General features: G+C 52.4%; 1 protein-coding gene across 2 annotated transcripts in view; it reads right to left on the reverse strand.

Annotated features, from left to right (window-relative positions):
* SEPTIN9 (septin 9) overlaps window positions 1-25862 on the reverse strand; it is a 218731-nt gene that overhangs the window by 161284 nt on the left and 31585 nt on the right. The window contains exon 1 of one of the 2 annotated variants that reach the window (XM_030827379.1): window positions 18862-19703. The exons of the other annotated variant lie outside the window; for it this stretch is intronic. Within the exon in view, the coding sequence (XP_030683239.1) occupies window positions 18862-18883 (22 nt within the window). The 5' untranslated portion in view covers window positions 18884-19703. Of the gene's footprint in view, window positions 1-18861; window positions 19704-25862 lie in introns of those variants that run through there. 2 annotated transcript variants of the gene reach the window in all.

Here is a 25862-nt window from a genome sequence, read left to right on the forward strand (position 1 = left end):
GGAGGTGGAGGCTGCAGTGAGCTGAGATAGCACCACTGTACTAGGCAACAAAGTGAGACTCTGTCTCAATTAAAACAAACAAACGAAAAACAAATAGGGCCTGGTGCAGTGGCTCATGCCTATAATCCCAATGCTTTGGGAGGCTGAGGCAGGTGGATCACCTGAGGTCAGGAGTTCGAGACCAGCCTGGCCAACATGGTGAAACCCTGTTTCTACTAAAAATACAAAAACTAGCCAAGCATGGTGGTGCATGCCTGTAATCCCAACTACTCAGGAGGCTGAGGCACAAGAATCACTTGAACCCGGGAGGCAGAGGTTGCAATGAGCCGAGATCATGCCACCGCATTCCATTCTGGGCGACACAGCGAGACTCCTTAAAAAAAAAAAAAAAAAAGCCAGGCGCAGTGGCTCACGCCTGTAATCCCAGCACTTTGGGAGGCCAAGGTGGGCGGATCATGAGGTCAAGAGATCAAAACCATCCTGGCTAACACGGTGAAACTCCGTCTCTACTAAAAATACAAAAAATTAGCCAGGCATGGTGACGGGCACCTGTAGTCCCAGCTACTAGGGAGGCTGAGGCAGAAGAAAGGCATGAACCCGGGAGGCGGAGCTTGCAGTGAGCCGAGATCGTGCCACTGCACTGCAGCCTGGGTGACAGAGCAAGACTCCGTCTCAAAAAAAAATAAAATAAAATAAATCATTGAGACCTACTGCTCAGGAAAAAAGATTCCTTTCAAAATATTATTGCTCATTGACAATGCACCTTGTGACCCAAGAGCTCTGATGGAGATGTATGAAAGATGAATGTTGTTTTCACGCCCGCTAATGTAATACCCACTCTGCAGCCCATGGAGGAAACGATAATTTTGATTTTCAAGTCTTATTATTTAAGAAATATATTTTATAAAGCAGTATCTGCCATAGTTAGTGATTCCTCTAACGGATCTGGGCAAAGTAAATTGAAAACCTTCTGGAAAGGATTCCCCATTCTAGATGCCATTAAGAACATTTGTGATTCACAAGACGAGGTTGAAATACCAACATTAACAGGAGTTTGGAAGAAGTTGATTTCAACCCTCATGGATGAGGGGTTTGAGACTTCAGTGGAGGAAGTCACTGCAGATGTGGTGGAAATAGCAGACAACTAGAATTAGAAGTGGAGCCTGGAGATGGGACTGGATTGCTGCAATCCCATGATCAAACTTGAACAGATGAGGAGTTGCTTCTTATGGATGAGTAGACAAAGTGATTCCTGGAGATAGGATCTACTCCAGGTGAAGATGCTGTGAACGTTGTTGAAATGACAACAAAAGATTTAGAATATTACATCAACTTATTTGATAAAGCCGTGGCCAGGTTTGAAAGAATTGACTCTAATTTTCAAGGAAGCTCTATTGTGGGTAAGATGCTATCAAACACAATGCGTGCCACGGAAGAATCTTTCATGAAAGAAAGAGTCAATCCATGTCACAAACTTCAGTTAAGAAACTGCTAGCCAGGTGCAGTGGCTCACGTCTGTAATCCCAGCACTTTGGGAGGCCGAGGCAGGTGGATCACCTGAGGTCAGGAGTTCGAGACCAGCCTGGCCAACATGGTGAAACCCCGTCTCTACTAAAAATACAAAAATTAGCTAGGCGTGGTGGCAGGCACCTGTAGTCCCAGCTACTTGGAAGGCTGAGGCAGGAGAATTGCTTGAACCCAGGAGGCAGAGGTTGCAGTGAGCTGAAATCGTGCCTCTGCGCTCCAGCCTGGGCAATAGAGCAAGACTCTGTCTCAAAAAAAAAAAGAAACAAAGAAACTGCTGCAACAGCTACCCTCAACTTTCAGCAACCAGCACCTGGTCAGCAGCCATCAACATTGAGGCAGACCCTCTACCAACAAAAAGATTACGGCTTGCTGAGGGCTCAGATGATTATAAGCATTTTTTTTTAGCAAAAAGACATAACGATCTTATACACTTTAATAGACTATAGTATAATGTAAACATAACCTTTTTTTTTTTTTTTGAGATGGAGTCTCGCCCTGTCACCCAGTCAGGAGTACAGTGATGTGATCTCGGCTCACCGCAACCTCCACCTCCCAGGTTCAAGCAATTCTCCCGCCTCAGCCTCCTGAGCAGCTGGGACTACAGGCGTGTGCCACCACACCCAGCTAATTTTTGTATTTTTAATAGAGATGAAGTTTCACCATTTGGCCAGGCTGTTCTCAAACTCCTAACCTCAAATGATCCGCCCACCTTGGCCTCCCAAAGTGCTGGGATTACAGGCATGAGCCACCATACCTGGCCTAAACATAACTTTTATATGTACTGGGAAACCAAAAAGTTTGTGTGACTTGCTTTATTGCCGAGGTCTGGAAGCAAACCCTAGGTATGCTTGTATTACGAACAACTTTACATGAGTAAATTCAACAACTTACCTGAAAGGGACGAATCCCTTCAAAGTACAACTTACCAAAATAAGACAAGGGGAAGTAAAAAAAACCTGAATAACTCTTTCTATATATTACATTGAATTTGTGATTAAAAACAAACAACCATCTTTCCAAGCAGAAAATTCTAGGTCCAGACGGTTTTCTTGGTGGAATCTATCAAACATTTAAGGAAGAAACGACATCAACCTTATGAAAACACAGAAAACAAAGAGAAGGGAACACTTCCAAACTAATTTTATGAGGCCAAAATGAGGCTGACAAAGACACTACCTACCCAAACAAACTAACAAAGAAAATACCACACCAATATCCCTCATGAATCAACACGCAAAAATCCTTAACAACTGGGCAAATCAAATTTAGCAATATGTAAAAAGGATTATAACTCATAAGCAAGTTGGACTTCTTCCAGAAATGCAAGGTTGGTTTAATATTCAAAAATCAGGCCTGCACAGTGGCTCACACCTGTAACCTCAGCACTTTGGGAGGCAGAGGTGGGAGTATTGCTTAAGCCCAAGAATTGCAGACCAGCCAGAGCAACACAATGAGACCCTATCTGTACAGAAAATTTTAAAAATTAAATTAGCTTGGTGTGGTGGCATGTGGCTATAGTCCCTGCTACTTAGGAGGCTGAGGTGGGAGGATTGCTTGAGTCCAGGAGTTCAGGCTGCAGTGAGCTATGATGGCACCACTGTGCTACAGCCTGGGCAACAGAGACTCTGTTTCTTAAAAAAAAAAAAAAAAAAAGGCAGCAAAAATCAATCATTGTAATTTACCCTATTTAAAGAATAAAAGACAAAACAATGACCATTTCCATAGATGCAGAAAAAGCATTTACTAACATCATACCCATTCATGTTAAAAATGTTCAGCAAATTAAGAATAGAAGGGAATTTCCTCAATCTGACAAAAGTCATATATGACAAAGCTAAAGTTAACATTATAAGTTTGGCACAGGCAAGGATGTCTACTAATCACTACTATTCAATACTGAACTGTCAGCTCTAACCAGTGCAATAAAGCAAGAAAAAAAAAAATAAGGCATCAAGATCAGAAAGACATAAAACTTCTTTTTTTTGTAGATCCTAAAAGATCTACAAAACCATTACCAGAGTAATAAATGAGTTTGGAAAAAATCATAGGATATACGATTTATATACAAAAATCTATTGTATTTTTACATACTAGCAGCAAATAATTAAAACTGAAATTTAAAATCTATTTCAGCTTAAAATAGTGCTGAAAGTAAAGTTCTTAGGAATAAATGTAACAAATGGCATGCAAGACCTTTTTCTTGAAAACTACAAAACAATGTAATTCTGCAGACATTGTTTTAAATAGAGAAATAAAAGAAATACAAAAAGACCTTTAAAACACAGATATACCGTCTATACAAAAGACTCAATATTGTTAAAATGCCAATTCTCCTTTAATTGATCTACAGATTCAACACGATCTCAACCAAAATTCACGCTGCATTTTTGTAGACATCAACAAGCTACTTCTTAAAATTATAAGGAAATTCAAAGGACCTAGAATATTCACTTTATATCAAGACTTACTGTAAAGCCACATTAATCAAGATGTGGCATCAGCAAAGAAATAGACAAAATATCAAGAAAACACAATAGCGTCTCAACACAGGGCCTATATGTATATACGCACATATACTGATACAGGACCACATATACAGTCAACGATTTTTAGCAAAGGTGTCAGGTAATTCAATAGAGTAAGGTATGTCTTTTCAACAAATGGTGCTAGAACGGGATACAAGTATAGAAAAACAAGAATTAACCCTGACCTCAAACCAAATACAAAAACTGATTTAAAATGGATCCTAGAACATCCTGACAACTATAATAGGTTAAAAAATTTAAAAAATTTTTTTAATTTAGAAATAAAAGGAATCATAGAACATACAACTAAAAAATTTCTAGTAAATAGGAGAACTTCTAGGCCAGGCACGGTGGCTCACGCTTGTAATCCCAGCACTTTGGGAGGCCGAGGCGGGTGGATCACAAGGTCAGGAGATCGAGACCACGGTGAAACCCCGTCTCTACTAAAAAATACAAAAAATTAGCCGGGCGTGGTGGCGGGCGCCTGTAGTCCCAGCTACTCGGGAGGCTGAGGCAGGAGTATGGCGTGAACCCGGGAGGCGGAGCTTGCAGTGAGCCGAGATTGCGCCACTGCACTCCAGCCTGGGCGACAGAGCGAGACTCCGTCTCAAAAAAAAAAAAAAAAAAAAGAAAATAGGAGAACTTCTTCTGACTTCAGTGTAGGCAAAGATTTCCTCCATAGGTCACAAAAATCTTGAATCAAAACTGGAAAAAGTTGATAAATTGGACTTTATGAAAACAAAATACTCTTGCTCATTAAATAACGTCATTAAGAAAACCAAAAGGAAAGGAATATGGAAAAAAAACACTTATGATACATATATCTGATAAAGGACTTAAATCCAGAATATATAAAAAACATATGAAACAACATTTTTTTTTTTTTTCCTTGAGACGGAGTCTCGCTCTGTCGCCCAGGCTGGAGTGCAGTGGCGCAATCTCAGCTCACTGCAAGCTCCGCCTCCCGGGTTCACGCCATTCTCCTGCCTCAGCCTCCCGAGTAGCTGGGACTACAGGCACCCGTCACCACACCCAGCTAATTTTTTGTATTTTTAGTAGAGACGGGGTTTCACTGTGTTAGCCAGGATGGTCTTGATCTCCTGACCTCATGATCCGCCCGCCTCAGCCTCCCAAAGTGCTGGGATTACAGGTGTGAGCCACTGCGCCTGGCCAATTTTTTTAAAATAAGACCCATGGGGAAATAGTCAAATGAAGAAACAACAAAGCAGCAACAAAACAAAACCCAAGTCTTACCCCACTGTGCAGCTGCAGGCCAAAGAGCAGAAGGCTGTATCTGGGGAACAAGGTATTCATTCTTTCAAGCATTATAAAATGAAGCCTTCAGAAATCAATCTTGAAACAACACAATTTTTAAAAATAGGTAAGATGTGGACAGATAATTTTGCAAAGGAAAATACGTAAATGACCAACAAGCATCTTGGAAAATTGTGCAACCTCATAAGTCACCAAGGAAATACAAAATAAAAGCTTTAAAAAAAATGAAGTTTGTAACAACTGAATAAATACATAAAATGACAACAAAATGAACCCTGACCCTCTACCTCACACCATACGTAAAAGTTAATTCATAAAAGCTATATAACTCTAAACCTTCTAGAGGAAAACATAAATGTTTTTGCAATTTGGCAGGGTAGGCAAAGGTTTCTTACAAAGAACATAGAGAGATAACCACAAAGAGAGGAGTGCGTTAAATTAGTCTTCATAAAAACTAAAGCGACACACTTTTGCTTATTGGAAAATACCACTAAGAAAATGAACAGGCCGGGCATGGTGGCTCATGCCTGTAAAACCGGCTCTTAGGGAGGCAGAGGCAGGAGGATAGCTTGAGCCCAGGAGTTTCAGACCTGCTTGGACAATACAGCGAGATCTTGTTCTTGAAAAAGAAAAGAAAATGAACAGGCAAGCCACAGACTGCAATAAAATATTTGTAAAACATGTATCTGACAAAAGATCAGTATCCAGAAGCAAAAGTCAAGCAACCCAATTTTCAAATGAGCAACAGATTTGAAAAGACATTTCACAAAGGAAAAATACATGAAGAACCAATCACGAAAATGCGCTCAACCGTATTAGTCATCAGGCCAATGCAAATTAAAGCCATAATGAGATACCACTACACGCCCACCAGAATGACTAAGATTTCACAGAGTGACAGCACCAAATGTTGGCCAGGATGTGGAGCAACTGGAACTTGTATCCATTGCTGGTGGGAGTGTGAAATGGAAGGACCACTTTGGGAAAAGATCTGGCAGTTTCTTATAAAATTAAACGTATACCTACCCTATACCTACTCTAGGTGTTTCTACAGAATAAATGAATGTCTATATGCACAGAAAAACTTGTACAAGAAGAACCAGCATAACAGGTTTACTCATAAGAGCCTCCAGATGGAAACAGCCAGGGGTCTTTCAACATGAGAATGACTAAAAACCCACAGAATGTTCACACAGTGGACATTCCTCGGCAATAAAACAGAACAAATCACTGGCACCTGCGGCAACACAGGTGGCTCTAAGAAACACTCAAACTGGCAAAATTATTTCATGGTGGAAAAAAGCACAATTGTGGTTGCCCCGGGGAAGGTGGGGGCTGTGATGCACCTGGAGGGGCATGAGGAACTTACTGGGATGATGGTGATGTTCTATGTTCTGGTGAGGCTGGGATACACGTGGATGCATTTGTTAAAATTCAAAGAACGGAACATTTGACACCTGTGCATCTCAGGGTATATACATTTGACTTCAAAGAAAAACAAAAATAATCACAGACAAATGCCAACTCTAGTTAATGAAATGCAAACTGAGGTGTTGACAGGATGTTGTGTGCTGATTTCTGCAGCTTATTTTAAGTGCATCAAAACCAGCGTGGATGCTGGTGGCCAGAGGGATTTGTGGTGAAGCAAACAGCAAAATGGTTACTGTGGAATCTAGATGGTAGGTGCATGGGTGTTTACTTTAGAATCTTTCATGGTTTCTTTTTTGTGGTTTTGTTTTGTTTTGTTTTTGAGACAGGGTTTTGTTCTCTCGCCCAAGCTGGAGTGCAGTGGCACAATCCCAGCTCACTGCAGCCCCAACCTCCCAGGTTCAAGCAATCCTCTCATCTCAACCTTCCAAGTAGCTGGGACTACAAGCCTGCACCACCATGCCTGACTAATTTTTTGTATTCTTTATAGAGATAGGACCTCACTATGTTGCCCAGGCTGGTCTTGAACTCCTAGGCTCAAGTGATCCCCCTACCTCAACGGGATTACAGCCATGAGCCACCATGCCCAGCCCTCTTTCATCTTTTCTGTTTTAAAAGTTTTACGGCAAAAAGTTGGGAAAATGTAAAAAAGATTGAAACTTATCAACCAAAAATAGGAAAAATAAAAGAGATGGCAGGAGACCCCTCCCTTTCCCCCTAAATGAGCTTCCAACCCTCCCTTTCCCCGCCCAGTTAGGACAGGAACCCCAAGGGCTCGGGGCCCCGTGCCTGTGCAGGGAAGGAGGCACCCCCGTGCCTGTGCGGGGGCTGGTCCTCTGCCCTCCGGTGCTTCTCATTCTCTGCACTCCACTTCCCCTCGCCCGCAGTGAGCAGCCACAGTTGGCGGAAACTACACCCAGGCAGCCTCTTCCCACGAATTCAGTGAAAATGCAAACCCCGCAGGAGCTGGACTCTCGAGAGCTTGCGGCGCCAGCTGCTGGAGGAAAGGCTTTCTGCACCCGAGTTCCTCTCGCCTTCCTCGCAGCCACCCGCCTCCCTGCCCAGGCTGGGCGCGTCTCCTCTCTGCAATCTCGGGGCACTGGTGCACGGTAAATGCCTGGTGCTTCATAACCTCCCCCTACCCCCACCTCAACATCCAGTCCTCAGTGGACACCGCCCCCCGTCGACAAACACATCACAGAGGCACAGTCCAAGGTCACCCATTCCAGGTGGAGCATAAGCCCCAGTGCCCATCATCCCAGCCTCTTCCTCTCTCCCTCGGACGCAGTGACATCGGCCCAGGACACTGAAGACCCTTGACTTTATAAACATGCTGAAGTCAATCATTCTGAAGCTGTAGTTCTTTTTATTATTGTAGTTTTTGCAAAGACAAAGCCTTGCTATGTTGCCCAGCCTGGTCTGGAACTCCTGGGTTCAATTGATTCTCCTGCCTTGGCCTCCCGAAGTTCTGGGATTGCAAGCGTGAGCCACTGTACCCAGCCTGAAGCTGTAGTTCTTTAATTATTGTCAACAGCAATACCCATCCCTCTGTGAGCAGCAGGGCCCACTGGCATGGCTGACAGCCCTGCATCACTGCATCAAATCTGCTGCCCGGGACTCCAGGGGAGCTCCGATTCCCGGCTGGAGGGACAAGCTGTGTGGGGCTGGGCAGGAGACCTGTGGACTGCAGGAGACCAAGCCCAGACTGAGGGCCACAAGCCACGTGAGCACTGGGGTGGCGGGACGGCAAGGGACAGAGTGCAACCCCGAGGAAAGACAAGGCCACAGAATGGAGAGGCCCAGGCCCGGGGTCCCCTTCTGCTGCCACACAGGCATGCCTGTGCCTCCCCCCTAGTCCCCATAATGGTCAAGCCACGTGCTCTCTGAGAGGCAAGGGAGGCTCCCGACAGGAAGCTTTAGGCTGTAACCAAATTGTCTGTTCTGCAGGGGGAGCTGCACAGGTGCCCCCACTCCCAACTTCTTTGAATCCCTGTTGTCTCCAAGTCCTACCCATCCTCTCCAGGTGAACAGAAACACTGCCCAGGGGAGAACGGAGGAAGAATCCAGGAAAGGCTGCCCGAGAGCCTGGCTGAGCCCACACCCGCCAAGAGCAGCGCCAAAACTCAGGAGCTGGTGAGATGATGGCTCAGGACCCACATCAACAGGAGGGGGTGTCAGTCCCCTGAGTGATGACTCCCTGTCTCACCACCTCCTGCCATCTACACCTTGAGGGCCACAGCCAGCAGGTGAATCAGGGCCGGCTCCGGGCACCTTCCTTCCTGCACCAGCTCCACAATGTGAGGTGGGGGCCCGCCCCCAGAGGCACCCGGAGCAGCAAGTGCTCCAAGAGGGGGAAGTCCGCCCAAAGCCCTCTCTCACCCGCGGCACAAGACGCAGAGGGGACAGAGCATCAGGAACACCCAGCCATCACAGGGGTCTGTCCCAAAGGGGAGGAGGCAGGAGGCAGGGAGAGTGGCTGGGAGGCTAGTCTTGGGAGTGTCCGCCCCCCATTCCGAGGGAGAGGAGGGAAGCAGAAGGTGAGCACAGGGAGCCCCAGCTGGGGATGGACCGTGTTGCCTGGAGGCGGGGCATGGACTGCAGCCCCCACCCACCTGCCTGGCCAGTCCGAAGCCACCCCAAGTCTGGAGACCTCACTTGTCCTGCTCACCCCTCCCAGGGACGGTGTCCAAACCCCCTAGCCTTGGCTGGTGCTATAAATATGGGAGGGAGGTTCTGCCTCACCCCCAGCTCCAAGAGCCAGCCAAGAATGTTCTGGATATCTGTACCTCGCCCCGAGTCAGAGGCTGGAAAGAAACCCGGAGGATGGTGGGACGGTGGACAGCAGTCCTCAGGCACCAGGCACCAGGGCTCCCGCTTGGGGATGGGGGCACCAGCAGGTGTTAAGTGCATCACACCGGGGCTCACCATGACCCTGCCCAGAGACTCAGTATCCCACGAAACAGGCAGGAACAAGGGACGAGCGTGCTTCCTCCTCCAACACCCTAGCCCCTGCCTTGAGGCTGCCAGGCACCCAACCTTCCCAGGATCCAAACCACCTTGGCCTCACCCACGGCCAAGTGTACGAAACCACAGCCAGGGTCACTGGGCTCAGACACCAAAAGCGCCCCTCCTAAAGCCGGCAGCCACCAGGGTAGCACAGGGCAGTGCAAGGCTGGACAGGGCTGGCCACCTGTCAGCATCCAGTGGCCTCTGCTGGATGCTGACAGGGCAGCCAGGCGGGTGGGTCCATCCAGCAATCAAAGAGATCCTCCCTCTCCAAAGAGATCCTGATCCTCCCTCTCCAACTGCAGGGCCTGCAGCAGCCTCCTCCCTTGCAGGCCTCCCTGCCTGCCCCCGGTCATTCTCAGCAGCCACAGGGTACTGAGGTCCCACCATAGTGAGAATAAAATCAAGCCCTCACCAGGGCCTCCAAGGCCCGACACGACCCGGCCCTGCCTGTCTCACTGGTGTCACCACGGCCGTCTCTGACAACACACTCCAGCCACTCCCACCTTCCCCAGGCTCCGGCCTCGGGCCCTCACACCTGCTGTTCCCTTTGCCAGGTTGCTCTTCCCTTGGATTTTGGCCTGGCTGGGCCCTTCTGGTCATTAGAGCTTCTGCTCAGTGTCACCACTCAGAAAGGGCTTCCATTAATCCCCCCGCCACACACACAAATACGCACCCCCTAGCAACCTGTTCTTAGCTTCTTCACAGCCCTCATCTAAAACCACCTATGGATTTGCTCATCCGTGGGCTGCCTGACTCTCAGTTCCAACTGTCAGTAACAAGCGATCCGCGACTGTGTCTTTGTTGCTCCTCATTACAGGCCAAGCACCTAAGAGAGGGGCTGCACATAGTAGGCCTCAATAAACATTCACCAGACGGGCCAGGCATGGTGGCTCACGCCTGTAATCCCAGCACTCTGGGAGGCCGAGCTGGGTGGATCACTTGAGGTCAGGAGATCGGGACCAGCCTGACCAACATGGTGAAATGAAACCCCATCTCTACTAAAAATACAAAAATTAACCAGGCATGGTGGCGGGCGCCTGTCATCCCAGCTATTTGGGAGGCTGAGGCAGGAGAATCGCTTGAACCTGGGAGGCAGAGGTTGCAGTGAGCCGAGATGGCGCCACTGCACTCCAGCCTGGGTGACAGAGTGAGACCCTGTATCAAACAACAACAACAAAACATTTGCCAGAAGAACTAAAGCAGCCTGCCTGTGTCTCACAGGAACTGAAGAGCACAAGATGAACGCAACCAAAGGACACACATGGCAGGCATTTCACAGCTGACACCTGTTGGTGGAGGGAGATTAGGAAAGTGGGGAGAGGCAGTGCCTGGGCACGGGGACACCCTGGGCATGGGGACGCCCTGGGTGCGAGGACACCCTGGGCACGGCGACGCCCTGGGTGCGGGGACACCCTGGGCACAGGGACGCCCTGGGTATGGGGACACCCTGGGCATGGGGACGCTCTGGATACAGGGACACCCTGGGCATGGGGAAACCCTGGGCATGGGGACGCCCTGGATACAGAGACACACTGGGCACAGGGAAAGCCTGAGCATCGGGATGCCCTGGGCACGGGGACGCCTCCTGCCACCCAAAGCCCCGCAGCCCCATCACACCCGTCTGTTCCAGCAAATCGGTCCAAAGCGCGTTTTCAAGTTTTCATGGCAAAGTGCCATGTGCCTCTTTGCTGATTTCAAGGGTGTGTTGTTTATTCAGTGCTCAAGTCAGAGTTTCCCCATTTAGAAAAAAAAAGAGGAGGGTGGCTCCATGGATGGAGGTATGAGGGTGTCCACAGGCAGAGGGAGCCTCCGGGTTGAGATCTGCGCCACTCTCCGTCCCAATTTCAAGGCGTAGCCTGGAGCCCAAATCAGTCTCCAAACGTGGGCTGCTGGTTAAGAGGAATCTCCCCACCCATGACGCCCTCGCATGCCCAGTTCCCACTGCCCAGAGCATGGCCAGCCTTGCCTGCCCTGGCCTTCAGGACCCCCTCAGGGACCCTCGGGCCCCCAGTCAGGGTGGGCTTGAACCAAGGCAGCCCCAGAATCTATGCCAATGCCCTTGCCAGTGGGAGACCCTGGGGAGGCACCGTGTGGGATGTGTGGGGCCAGGGAGGGGCACTCAGCGAGCAGCTTCAGCAGCTCTGGCCATTCGCTGTGGAGGGGGGCCCAGAGCAAGAGACGGGCCAGGAAGCTGGAGTGAGCAGGGGGGCCTCAGCCCCTGGTGGGAGCAGCCTGGGTAAAAATAAACTAACCTGAGGGCAGCAGCCAGTGAGACCACTACAGGAGGGGTGGCGGGGCCGGGGGGGTCCCAGGGGCCCAGGAGAGGGAAGCACTGCCAGAGGTAAGGTCGGCAGATGAGGGCCAGTGCTGGTAGGATTAACTTGCTAGAGCGGCTATGGTTTATTCTTTTTTTTTCTTTTACACATGTTCCTGGGGCTCATGGAATTTACTGGTTTATTATAAAGGATACGGGTGAAGAGATGTGTAGGGCAAGGTAAGGGGGAGGGACGCAGAGCTTCCATGCCCTCCCCAGGCGCTCCACCCTCCAGAAGCCTCCACGGGCTCAACTATCCAGAAGCTCCCCGAACCCCATCCTTCTGAGTGTTTATGGAGGTTTCATTACCAAGGCATGATTGATTCAATCATTGGCCACTGATGATCAGCTTAACCTTCAGCCCCTCTCCCCTACCTGGAGGCTGGGGCGTGGTGCTGAAAGTCTCAACCTTGTAATTCTACCTGGTCTTCCCTGGGAACCATCCTGAAGCTGATTAGGGGCTGCCAGCTGGTCTGTCAATCATGAGCATCCGAAAAGACATCACTTTGGAGACTCCAAGGATTTTAGGAGTTGTATGCCAGGAAATGGAGATGAAAACCAAGTGTATATTTCACAACATGACAGTCAGTCTCTTTCAACCACAGCCTTACTTCCTGCCGTGCTACCGGCCTCAGCCCCCCGCGCCCCAGGGCCTTTGAACGCATTGCCCGTTGCCTGAAGCGATCGCCTCTGCCTGCTGGGTTTGAGCCTGGTTTACTCCTCATCCTTCTGCGTGCAGCCCTCCTGACCTGGTCCTATGAACCCCAGGTTCTGTCCTGCCACTGGTCCCCTTTGTCACTCCTGTCACTTCCCATGTTTCACGTTTACTGATGTGGTCTTACACTTGTGCAGTCCCATGAGGGCAAGGACTGTGTCTGGCTTTGTCCTCCACTGGACCCCAGCGCCAAGTCCACAGGGAGCACCCAATGCTGAATGAATGAATGAGTGACCGGCAAGGGAGGTTTATTTTGTCATGTTGGGGGTCAAAGGTTGCTGGGCGGACCACGTGGGTGAGGCTGGGTGGGAAGGGAAGCAGAGATGACCCCTTGGAAGAAGGGGTAGGAGGCGAGGAGGAGGGTGTGGGGTGCTGTATAAGGATGGCAAGTGCTTCCAGGGGTGACAAGCCAACCCCTAGAGCACCAGGCAGCAGAAAAAAGCTGACACCCTCACGCCCCACTTCCACTTAGGGCATGAGGCCAGGCCTCCAGGAAAGCCAGCTCCCCGTTGCTAGGAGAGCCCCAAGGGAAGCTTCATCAGCTGCTGAGTTGGTCACAGTGGAACCCCATGTGGTGGGTGGGAGGGGTTTGAGGCACAGGGGTTTGGGTGGTGGCTTCAGGACGGAGACTCATGTCCAGATCATGAAGGGTGGCCCCGGGGATGACCACCTCCAAACAGGGAGCAGACAAAGGCACAGATGGCAGACGCAGAGGCAGAGAATGGGCTGCAGGGGCTTCTCCAGAGGGAGAGCCGAGCAAGGGGACAGGCTGGAAACACTCAGCCTCCATGCCCTGAAGCACAGACACCCGGTCTCACACGCAGGCCGGGCAGCCACACCACCTAGAACAAGAGGCATGTCCACAGGGCAGGCCTCAGGACGCCCCGGGCTGGCCCTGCCATCAACCTAGAAAGACGGCCCAGGCTTCCCCAGGAGGGAGCATGTCCAGCCAGGTCCTGGGCAGGAGCTGAGACTCCCTGGCTGAGAGGGGATGATCACGTGCAGGCCCAGCCCGGGACTTCCCCCCTCTTCCCCGCCACCCAGCAGAACCAGCTGGGCGTGAGAAAAGAAGAGAAGTGAATCAAGAGCCCAGAGCATGAGGCTGGACCAGCCTTTACACCACATGCAAAAATCAACTCAACTTGCATCAAAGACCTAAACTCAAGAGCTAAAACCACAAAACTCTTAGAAGAAAACACAGGGGAAAAGCTTCATGACATTGCATTTGGCAACAATTTCTTGGATATGGCGCCAAAAGCACAGGCAACAGAAGAACAAATAGATAAAGTGGAACATCATCAAAGTTTAAAACATTTGCATATCAGACTGGGCGCGGTGACTCACGCCTGTAATTCCAGCACTTTGGGAGGCCGCGGCGGGCGGATCACTTGATGTCTGGAGTTCGAGACCAGCCTGGCCAACAGGGTGAAACCCCGTCTCTACTAAAAATACAAAAATTAGCTGGGAGTGGTGGTGGGCGCCTGTAATCCCAACTACTCAGGAGGCTGAGGCAGGAGAATTGCTGGAACCAGGGAGGCAGAGGTTGCAGTGAGCCAAGATCATGCCACTGCACTCCAGCCTGGGCAACAGAGTGAGACTCCATCTCAAAAAAAAAAAAAAAAAAAAAAATTGCATATCAAAGGGCACTAACAACGTGGGGAGAAGGCAATCCGTGGAATGGCAGCAAATCATAGATCGGATACGGGATTAGTATCCGGATATTAATCTACAGATCTCCTAACACTCAGCAACAACGATCATCCAAATCAAACACAGGTAAAGGACTTGAACAGACATCTCTGCAAGAATATGTGCAAATGAGCAATAAACACGAAAAGACGCTCAACGTCACTAAGCATTGCGGAATTGCAAATTAAAACCACAGGGAGAGACCCCTCACAACCATGAGCTCCAGGCAGGTAGGAAGACACCTGGTGGGGAGTTACCGGCTCCGTGCTATCCCCAGAATTCCCGCAGGGGCTAAGCCCGACCCCGACACCTCACCAGGAGCACAGGAACGAGTGGAAAAGGCCGACGGCCACCCCAAAGGGCCAGAGGGGTCCAGCAAGGGGTCTGGGACATGGAACCATTCTGTGCATCCAAGCAGACGGGGACAACAGGGGGATGAAAGGTGGCCCCTAAAATTTACATCCACCCAGAGCCTATGAACATGGCCTATTTGGAAAAAGGGTCTTTGCAGATGTTATGAAGCTAAGGATCTTGAGATGGGACCATTTTGGGTTACCCAGTGGGCCCTAAATCCGAGAAAGACTGTCCGTATGAGAGACGGGGAGATTTAGGGCACAGAAGGACGCCCCGTGACAACAGAGGCAGAGGTCGAGTGGTGTGGCCACGAGCCAAGGAATGCCAAGGGTTGCGGGTGCCGCCAGAAGCTGCCAGAGGCAAGAAGCAGGCTCCCCCTCAGAGCCTCCGGAAAGAACCAGGCCTGCTGATGCAGTGATTTCGGACTTCTGGCCTCCAGAACAGCGAGAGAAGAAATGTCTGGTGTTTTGAGCCACCCAGTTTATGGCACTTGGTGATGGCAGCCCCAGGAAACCACTACAGGGACCAGAGTTCCCGCAGGGCTCGGCAGGAAGCAGGTGCAGAGCGCGTCAGGCCAGGCCTCTCACCTCGGAGACGGAAAAGCAGAGCTGGAGAGGTTGAGACTGGACAGGCACCGCGTGTCCAGGGGTAAGAACTCCCAGGGGACGGCAGAGGCCATTGGGGACAGCAGAGTGAGGGACAGGAGGGAGGGGTGAGGGCTGAGGCACCGCCCTCCAGGAGGCCTCGATTCCCTGCCCACTGATGACCCAGGAACCCCCTAAGAGGAGCTGGACTTTACCCTGTACCGTACTGCATCAGGTGGACCCTGGTGGGGACAGACGTCTAGCAACAGCGTGGCCGAGCCCCCTCCAGGACCCTGGGCCTGCATTCATGACCATAAACAGATGGCCACTCCCCCTGCCTGCAGCCCTCCCTCATGGCCTGTTCCTAGCCTCCCAGCCCAACGGAGCTCCCCAGTGGAAAGTTCCCTTCTTGGAGACTCTCTCCCTGCTGAAATACAACCTCTTGGAACAAGATAAAACTGCTTAATTTGTAAAAGCCACAAAGCCAGTCCAGAACAAAAAAAAGCTCCGACCCTTGGCTGGAAGGAGTGGCCTTCCATGCCTCAGAGGCCAGTCACCACTCCATGACTCATGCCGGCCCTGCTGACAAACCCTCCAGCACCTTCCCAGGGGAAGGCCACAGCCCCCAGGGAGGGCGGGAGAGTACCCAGGCCCCCGTTCACAAACCAGACGGGAGCCAGGCACTGCCAAGGGAGGGACAAGAGGGCAGGCCTTGGGGCTCCTAAGACTTCCCTGGGGCCGGCAGACCACCATGGACTCACCAGGGTAGGACCACCCCCTCCCACAAACCCTTCCTGGGCAGCTGTAGGGCAACCTGAGCTGGACACGCCTCACACGCCAGCCCAGTGGGGCATGAGGCACCCACAGCCACATCTGGAAGTCAGCGGGCCGGCGTCTGCCGGGCAGGCCTCTGTCACACAGGCACGGCGTCCTCCCCATGGCTCCTCCTCAGGCCAGAGCATGCATGGAGATCAGAGCAGCTCTCGCAGTGGCTTGTGGCCTGACAAAGTGGCGTGAGCCACGCCCTGGGAAGAAGAAGAGCCCCTCAGTGAGGGAAGAAGCGGCCACAAACCTCAGGACACGCGCAGAAGCCCGCGGAGAGGTGGGGGCGCTGCCTGGGGGCCGTGCCGCTCCCACCCCTTACCTTGTAGATTACGGAACTGCGGCCCACAGCTGCCAAGTGGCTTGCTCAAGGCCACCCAGCAGGGACAGGAAGGAACTCACTTCCCCAGGGACTGTTTGGGAGTTCAGTGACAACTAAAGACCAGCGCGAAAGTTTGCCCAGGACGAGAACCTCGTTAAGGAAAACAGCTCCGGGACTGTCGTGTTCATTCGGAAGGCAGCCAGTTTACAACTGAGTTTCTAAAAATGTACGTTTTCTTACGTGAAAACACATCCGAATGGGATTTTGTAGAAAGCATCTTTCATCAAGGCACAGCCCGAGGGGAGGTCCCCGCTTCATCCCTGGCTATGCTGTCCTCAGCCAAGGGCAGCAGGGATCAGAGTGGTCTCTGGGGCACAGCACTGGCTGCTTTCAAAGAGTGTTTTGTTCAGTTCATGAAAAGCCCGTGTTTTGTGAGCCTGGGAGGGTGCCATCACTTCCAGCTCCCCAGGGAGCACCACCCCCAAACCCACGCCTCTCTGCCCAGCTCTCAGATCCCCTGCTGGTCACCCATCTGGGCCTCGGCTGGATCATCTATAAAATGAAGGCCGAACCCGAGGCTCCCCGAGACCCCTGCCAGCCAGGCGGGTGGAGTGACGTCCTCCTGGGGCTGGTGGCCGAGGAGGCAGGGGACCCACTGCGGCCTGCCCAGGTGGCCTGGTGGGGTGGTCACTCCGAGGACGGCTCCACTGTGCAAGCCTGACAAAGGCCCCTCTCAGCGCTCCCTGCCCTGCGACTCCTGCTGGGCCGAGAGCAGGACACTGGGCTCCACACCCACCCGTCCCAGCGGGCCTGAGCCCCCGAGCTCAAACAGATAAGATGCGGTTTCACTGCCGCCCGAGCCTTCTGCTCGTCTCCCCTGGCCCCCTCCTGAGGTCCGCCTGCTGTGCCCGACTGTGTGTGCTCAGCGGCACAACACACACCCGCTCCACCAGTCCCAACATGACATCAAGATGTGGCCCTGAGGCCAGGCGCAGTGGCTCACACCTGTAATCCCAGCACTTTGGGAGGCTGAGGCGGATGTATCACGAGGTCAGGAGATCGAGACCATCCTGGCTGACACGGTGAAACCCTGTCTCTACTAAAAATACAAAAAAATATGGCAGACGCCTGTAGTCCCAGCTACTTGGGAAGCTGAGGCAGGAGAATGGCGTGAACCTGGGAGGCGGAGCCTGCAGTGAGCTGAGATCATGCCACTGCACTCCAGCCTGGGCGACAGAGCCAGACTCCGTCTCCAAAAAAAAAAAAAAAAAAAAAAAAGATGTGGCCCTGGGAGCAGCGGTGGAGGGGACCACACGTCCTAGAGAGGAGCCACCGAGATGGTCCTCCCTCTCTCAGGGACCCCCCAACACACACATAGTGGCAACCAACAAACCAGGGCCCAAGGCACGTGGGGGTTGACACTCTTAGCGAACCCCCGCTCCATGGCCCGTAGGGAACTTCAGAATACCCAAAGCCTGGAGCTTGGCTCAGCCACCCCATATCTCCCAGCCCTGGGCTCAGAGGGCGGCATGAGTGGCAGAAACTGTCATCACTGCTAATTACCGATGATGGCGCTGGCCACGTGAGACGGCAGCCATGGCACCTCATGTGAGTGAAAGGACCAAGGAGGCTGGGCCTGGGAGGGAGGGCCTGGAAAGCTGGGGTGAACTAAAGGCAGGGGAGTCCCCTTTCTCTTCATTTGCCGGTTCACGCCCTGATGGGTGTGTGCCCGCTGCAAGGGGGCTGCCAGCGTGAATGGACACACGCACACACACGCTGGGCCCCTCTGAGCGCCGGGAGGTTTCCCCTCTATAATCAACTGCCGGGAAGGCACAGAAATGCTATTTTAGGTAGGAGACCCAGGCAGCCTTGAAGACAGACTTTGGCTGGAAGCAAAAAACAAACCACACAGTGGACAAACCAACCACCAGCCAGGTCCAAGCGCCGCCGCCCCAGACCCGAGCCAGGGGGGCAGGTACCCCACACCCTCCCAAGGTTTCGGCGCCAACAGCCTCAGCATTGAGAGTGGCCATGACATGCAAGAGTGGCACACTGGAAAATGAAAGGGAAGTAGCCAGGAGAGAGGAGAGCTGAGTTTAAATAAAAGCCAGACTCTGGAGAGCTTAGCTTCTGAGACGGCATTCGTCCCACAAGCTTGGAACCGTCAAAAAGAAAAGAAATATTTCTGTGAAAAATGAGCAAAAGCAGCCTTTGCATGCTTATTCCCCCAAGCATGAATAAAGCCCCGAGTCCAGGGCAGTGGGGGGCGGCCGATGGGGAGGGGGCTGTCTGCGTACCTGAGATCCGGTCCCTCTCCATTCCTACGGATATATTTAGCAGTGGCGGGAGTCCCGGCGTCCCGCTCAGAGGCGGCCTCCCCTTTCTCACCCCCGTCGCCCTCCCTCTCTCAGCCTCCTCCTCCTCCACCTCCTCCTCCTCCTCCTCTAAAAACACTCTTTGTCTGGTCTAATTTCTTCAATCTGTTGCAATCACGAATGCATCCGAATTACCACATTTCCATGTGCTGATCATATGTTTGTGCTCCAAACTGAAGTAGCATTGTCTCTTCGAAACGGGAGGAAAAAGGGAGCAAAGGAGAGAAATCCAAAAACAGGAGGCAGGAGAGAGGGCCCGAGGTGGGTCCCGAGGAGTCCGGCAGCCCCCAGGGTCTGCCTGCGAGAGTCCCAGAGTCCCGGCCGCCCAGTCTGGTCAGTGGCTGCAGAGGTCCCGAGTGCGGCTTCCGGCAGCCTCCTCTCTCCACCTCCTCCAGCCCCCGCCGCCCCGAGGCTTGCTGCTCCTTTTTAATATCCACTTGGAGATGCTTAACTTAGACTCTTGGGAACCAACTCACAGAGTCAAATTCCTGACGACTTCCAAAGTCTTTCATTTTCCCTGTCCCTCGATGCTGCGATTTCCTTGGGTTTAAGTGTTTAAAAAGCCCAGTTCCTGTGTGCCTGCCTCGCCTTCCTCCGTCCTGGGCTGGCCCAGCCCTTCTTCACCCCGCACCCCAACGTGGCTGGGCAGGAGGAACAGCTGTGCCCCAGGCCAGCCTGCTGAGAAAAGGTTCCGGAGCACCTGCCCAGGAGGAACCCTGAGAAGTCACCCCCCTCCTTCCCGTTAGCCTGCGGTGACAGAGGCAGTTGCCGTCCCCACCCAGGCAGAGAGGGCAAACGGGACGGGGACTTCCTGGAAGATTCCTACCACACACGCATGAGTCAGTGAGTCTCTAGCCATTCCCTGGGAGGGAGCGAGTCTTCCTCTCTGGGAACTCGGGGCCCCACTGGGGGATCAGTGCTGTTCCCCACTGTTCATCCGGGGTCTCAGAGGCTGCGTACCTGGGGGTCCCCACCAGCACATAGGGTCCATGCTGAGGCCAAGGGCTCAGCAGAGCAGGTGGGGGTTACAATGTGGGTCCCTGGGGTGGGGATCGGGGGCATATCCTCTCTGTCTTTTAAGCTTCACTTCAAGGGTTCATTCAAACCCGAGACACAGAGGCCGGTTCTGTTGGCCCAAGCCTGTTTAAAGAGAATGTGTGTTCGTGCCAAGGCTGAGAGCTCAGGCAATCTCTCTGAAAACTCCCAGATTGTCAACTTCTGTTGAGAAAGGGAGGACGCGTGGCCGCACCACAGAAGCCTTCCTGCCTGGCCGCACAGGGCTGGTCTAAGACTGTTCTGCCCTTCAGACAAAACAGCTTCCAGTTTGCACTGCTCCCCAAGGCCCCCACACAAATTTACAATATCTGCACCCCTCTACCTCGACACACCCCGCAGGCCTCTTTACAATCCCTGCCCCACAGAGCCAGGTGAGTTACCTGTGACCAGGTGAGGCCCATGCACAGCCCTCAGCTAGATGACAGAGCCAAAAGCCCTGAAGTGCCACTTCAGGCCACAGTCCCCTCCGCTCTCTGCCTCGGATAGTACCCCAAATGCAGTCTCCTTGGCAGAAAGGACGTCTTCCTGGGGGGTGGGGAGGACTATTCCCAGCCTTCTGGGAGACATCAAGCAACCATCTCCTCCCAAAGAGCCTGGAGGACAGCCTCACAGGCAGCCAGGCAGTGAGGAGGTAGGGACAGCATCTCAGCCGAGGTGGGAGGCCAGGGAGGGAGGGAGGGATCACAGGCACTAGAGAAGGCTGAATAATGGCCCCAGGGATAGCACGTCCTAATCCCTGGAGCTGCAAATGGGACCTTGTTTGGAACAAGAGTCTTTGCATCTGTGATTCCGTTGCGAAACTTGCTGTGGCGAGAGCACCCGGAATGGTCCAGGTGGTCCCTAAAGGCAGTCTCGGTGCTCATACAAGACAGGGGCAGAGGGAGATTCGACACAGGCAGGGATGGCCAAGTGGAGATGGGGTCCGGAGAGATCTTAAGATGCTGGTGTTGAAGGTAAGGGCCATGCAGCCACAAGCCAAGGGACGCCCACAGCCACCAGAGGCTCGAGGGGGCAGGCGATGAAGGCAGTGGCCCCCAACCTTTTTGGCACCTGGGATCGATTTCATGGAAGACAATTTTTCCACAGACCAGGGAGTGGGGAGATGGTTTTGAGATGATTCAAGTGCATTATATTTATTGTTTTATTTCATTTTATTGAGACAGAGTCTCACTCTGTCACCCAGGCTGGAATACAGTGGTGCGATCTCAGTTCACTGCAAACTCCGCCTCCTGGGTTCAAGTGATTCTTCTGCCTCAGCCTCCCAAGAAGCTGGGACTACAGGCGCCCGCCACCGCACCCAGCTAATTTTTGTATTTTTAGTAGAGACGGGGTTTCACCATGTTGGCCAGGCTGGTCTTGAACTCCTGACCTCATGATCCGCCAGCCTTGGCCTCCCAAAGTGCTGGGATTACAGGCGTAAGCCACCAAACCTGGCCTTTATTTTTTATTTTTTGAGACAGAGTTTCACTCTGGGATTACAGGTGTGAGCCACCGCACCCGGCCACAGGCACACTGTATTTACTGCACACTTTATTTCTATTATTATTACACTGAAATAATAACTCACCATAATGTAGAATCAGAGGGAGCCCTGAGCTTGTTTTCCTGCAACTAGACGGTCCCATCTGGTGGTGATGGGAGACAGTGACAGATCATCAGGCATTAGATTCTCGTAAGAAGCACGCAACCTAGATCCCTCACGTGTGCAGTTCACAATACGGTTCACTCTCCTATAAGAATCTAACGCCATGGCTGATCACACAGGAGGCAGAGCTTGGGCAGTAATGCGAGCAATGGGGAGTGACTGTAAATACGGAAGACGCTTCGCCCGCTTGCCAGCCACTCACCTCCTGCTGTGCAGGCCAGTTGCTAATAGGACACACACGGGGGTGGGAACCCCTGCCCTAGAGCCTCCAGAGGGCTGTGCCCAGTGGACACCCTGATTTCAGCCTGGTGACCCTCATCTCGGACGTGTGGCCTGCAGAGCTGTGAGAGGAAGGCTGGGCGTTGTTGTGACCCAGCCAGCTTGTGGCCACTCGTTACAGCAGCTGCAGGAAGCTGATGCAGCGCCACAGACGGAGCCAGGGCTCAGCTCACTGGAGTTGCTTTCTGTTATTCTATTTCTTCCTAAAACATTGTGTTAAGCCAACCACTAGCAACCACTGACTCCGATCGGCAGGAATCGCAGAAGTTTCTTGGTTTGTTTCTTTAATCCCTTTTCCAATTTTGAAATAATATTCCTTGTTGGTTTTTCTGATTATAAATGTAATATCTTTCTTTGTATTGAGTTTAGAAACAAGATAAAAAGTACAAAGCAGAAACCCCAGCTGGGCAAAGTGGCACGTGCCTGCAATCTCAGCACTTTGGGAGGCTGAGGCGGAAAGATTGCTTGAAGCCAGGAGTTTGAGGCTGCAGTGAGCTATAATCGTGCTACTGCACCCCGGCTGGGTGAAGAGTGAGACCCTGTCTCAAAAAAAAAAAAAAAAAAAAAAGAAGAAGAGGAAGAAAACCCATTAACCTCACTCAAGACTCTCCATACGAACTCCTGCTGTGGGGCAGGGAAGCCCAGGAAGGCCCCATGAGGCTCTGACCCAGCCTGGCTGGCAGTGGGAACTTGGGAACAGCCCTGAGTGAGGGGCCGGGCTATGACTGAGTTCATTCACCCAGCCACCTCCCGCACGCTGTGCACACGATGAGTTTGACGGCCAGGGCTGGAGCACTTGCTGAGCACAGCCTTGACCCTCAGTTTTACCCAGCTTGGTTTGGCCTGAGGTCCATCTCCCCTCCGTGCCTGAAAATCCAAACATTTTGGCCCAGGCGGGGGATCACTTGAAATGGAAAACCTGGCAGCACCGATTGGCTCTGAAGAGGCAGGAGTCAGTCATGAGCCAGCTGGGAGGCAAGTGCAGAGGTGGTGAGGTAAGGCCAGCAGAGGGTGGGGGAGGCGAGGGGCCAACCTCTCACCGCGCACGGTGTCTCAGCCTCCCTGTAAGCACTAAGGGGGCACCTCACCAGGCCAGGGCAGACCCAAGCCCCTGCGGTGGATCCCCCACGGTCTCTCCCTCCAGAGGAACGCTGAAGAGGTTTCTGTGGTCCTGTCTTAGATTCAGAGGCACATTTGCATACTAAACGTACTGAGTAATCCTACAGTGAGGGGGCCGGGCTGGGTTTAACCCACCTTTTCCCAAATTGGACCAAAGGTTGCTGTCCCGGGAAGGCAGGGCCCGCAGGGCCCTCAGGGCCACAGCTTTGGGAAACTCTGGTTGTGCCAGCCTGTGAGCCCAGCTCTCGGCCGTCCCCACCTGCCCACACCCTGGAGTGGGCACCGTTACCCAAAAGCCCCTTCCAGACAGTTCTCAGGGAGGCATCTCTGCCCTTCACCCCCCATAGACCCCTGGCCACTTTTTTGCGACATCAGCATCACTGATTCTTAGCTCCTCTTAATTGCAAAGTGGGGCTCAGCGGCACAGGCCAGGCCTGGCAGGGCGGGAAGGAAGAGCAAAGGCCACTTTGTCTCCAGTGGCACTGGCCGGGCTCCAGAAAGGCCGGAACCCACAGAAAGTAAGGAAGTGTCACACTCAACCTCCCTTGCCTCAGCCCAGGGGCATCTGGTAGAAAGAAGTTAGGTGGTCACGGCCGGGCACGGTGGCTCACGCCTGTAATCCCAGCACTTTGGGAGGCCGAGGCGGGTGGATCACGAGGTCAGGGGTTCGAGACCAGCCTGACCAACATGGTGAAACCCTGTCTCTACTAAAAATACAAAAATTAGCTGGGCATGGTGGCACACGCCTGTAATCCCAGCTATTCAGGAGGCTGAGGCAGGAGAATTGCTTGAACCCGGGAGGCGGAGGTTGCAGTGAGCCGAGATCGCGCCATTGCACTCCAGCCTGGGCGACAGAGCGAGACTCCATCTCAAAAAAAAAAAAAAAAAAAAAGAAGTTAGGTGGTCATTCTTCAGTCTCTGGCTTGGCCTAGGAACTGCTTCTTTTTCAAGATGCTATCAAATGCCTCCTCCATTAGGAAGCCTTCCCTCGTTGCCCCCTCCACTCCTGCCCTTGCCCCAGAACACGGCCCGGCCCTCACGGACAATCCTGACATCAGAGTCTTCTTGGTAGAGATTTTCCTCCTCCATGGAAATTCATACTCCAAACTGAATATGTGTGCAGACTGAGCCCCTGTTCCCACATGAAACAAAAGTGAAAGGTGTGGGTCACCTGTCTCCCCACTCCTTCTCACAACAATCTGGGCTCCATAGGGGCCCAGTAGGGGCCAGGTCCAGTCCAGCTGCCCCAGGCGCACCATCCTGGGCACCAGCGCCTCTGTCCCCTTCCACGAAGCACAGCTTCATCCCCCAGTCCCTGGGGGGAAGGGGACACATACCAGGCATTCCCCAGGGTGGCCTGTGCTCCCCACACCAGGCCAGGAGGCCCTGGGGCTGGTCCAGCCATCCAGAAAAGGGAGCAGGCGATCCAGGTGACGCTGATGTGGGCAGCAGGGGCCTTCGGGAAAGGGGCTTCGTAGGATCGGCCCCACCTTGCTCCAGGTGCACACACTGGGGAAGGGTCCTGCACGGAGGTGGAGAGAAGGCATGTTTGGCTGAAAGGATGCTTTCTGATGCTCTGGGCTCGGATTTGCTGCCATATTCCATGTCCCCTCATCTAACAGACATTCCAGTAAATCCTCCATGCTAAGCACTGAGCTATAGAGGATGCACAACCTCTCACTTTAAAAAGTGACTTTTCCTGCTGGGTGTGGTGGCTCACACCTGTAATTCCAGCACTTTGGGAGGCCAAAGTGGGAGGATCACTTGAGGCCAAGGGTTCAAGACCAGCCTGGGCAACATAGAGAAATCCCATCTCTACAAAAAAAAAAAAAAAAGTCCAGGCACAGTGGCTCATGCCTGTAATCCCAGCTACTTGGGAGGCTGAGGCAGGAGAATCACTTGAACCTGGGAGGCAGAGGTTTCAGTGAGCTGAAATCATGCCACTGCACTCCAGCCTGGGCAACAGAGCAAGACTCCATCTCAAAAAAAAAAAAAAAATTTTTTTTGAGACAGGGTCTTACTCCCTTTGCCCAGGCTGGAGGGCAGTGATGTGATCACAACTCATTGCAGCCTCAGCTTCCAGGGTAGCTGGAACTACAGGAGTGTACCACCACACCCAGCTAACTTTTTGTATTTTTAGTCAAGACGGGGTCTCGCCATGTTGCCCAGGCTGGTCCAGGAGCACCTGAGCTCAAGTGATCCTCCCACCTCGGCTCCAAAAGTACTGGGATTACAGGCATGGGTCACCATGTCTAGCCTGAAAACATTTCTTTTAAGAATTAGCCAGGCTTGGCCGGGCGCGGTGGCTCACGCTTGTAATCCCAGCACTTTGGGAGGCCGAGGTGGGCGGATCACGAGGTCAGGAGATCGAGACCACGGTGAAACCCCGTCTCTACTAAAAATACAAAAAATTAGCCGGGCGTGGTGGCAGGCGCCTGTAGTCCCAGCTACTCGGAGAGGCTGAGGCAGGAGAATGGCATGAACCCGGGAGGCGGAGCTTGCAGTGAGCCGAGATTGCGCCACTGCACTCCAGCCTGGGCGACAGAGTGAGACTCCGTCTCAAAAAAAAAAAAAAAAAAAGAATTAGCCAGGCATGGTGGTGCACAACTGTAGTCCCAGCTACTTGGGAGGCTAAGGCAGGAGGATACCTTGAGCCCGGCAGGTTGAGGCTGCAGTGAGCTATGATTGTGCCACTGCACTCCAGCCTAAGGGACAGAGAAAGACCCTGCCTAGAAAGAAAAAAGAAAAAAAAAAACACTTTTCCGTTCATTTCCTGCTCATCCTCAGAGTCAACCACTGAAGTTTGCTTCCCTGAATTAAAAAT

Source organism: Nomascus leucogenys, chromosome 14 (assembly GCF_006542625.1).
Source record: "Nomascus leucogenys isolate Asia chromosome 14, Asia_NLE_v1, whole genome shotgun sequence".
Lineage (NCBI taxonomy): Eukaryota > Metazoa > Chordata > Mammalia > Primates > Hylobatidae > Nomascus > Nomascus leucogenys.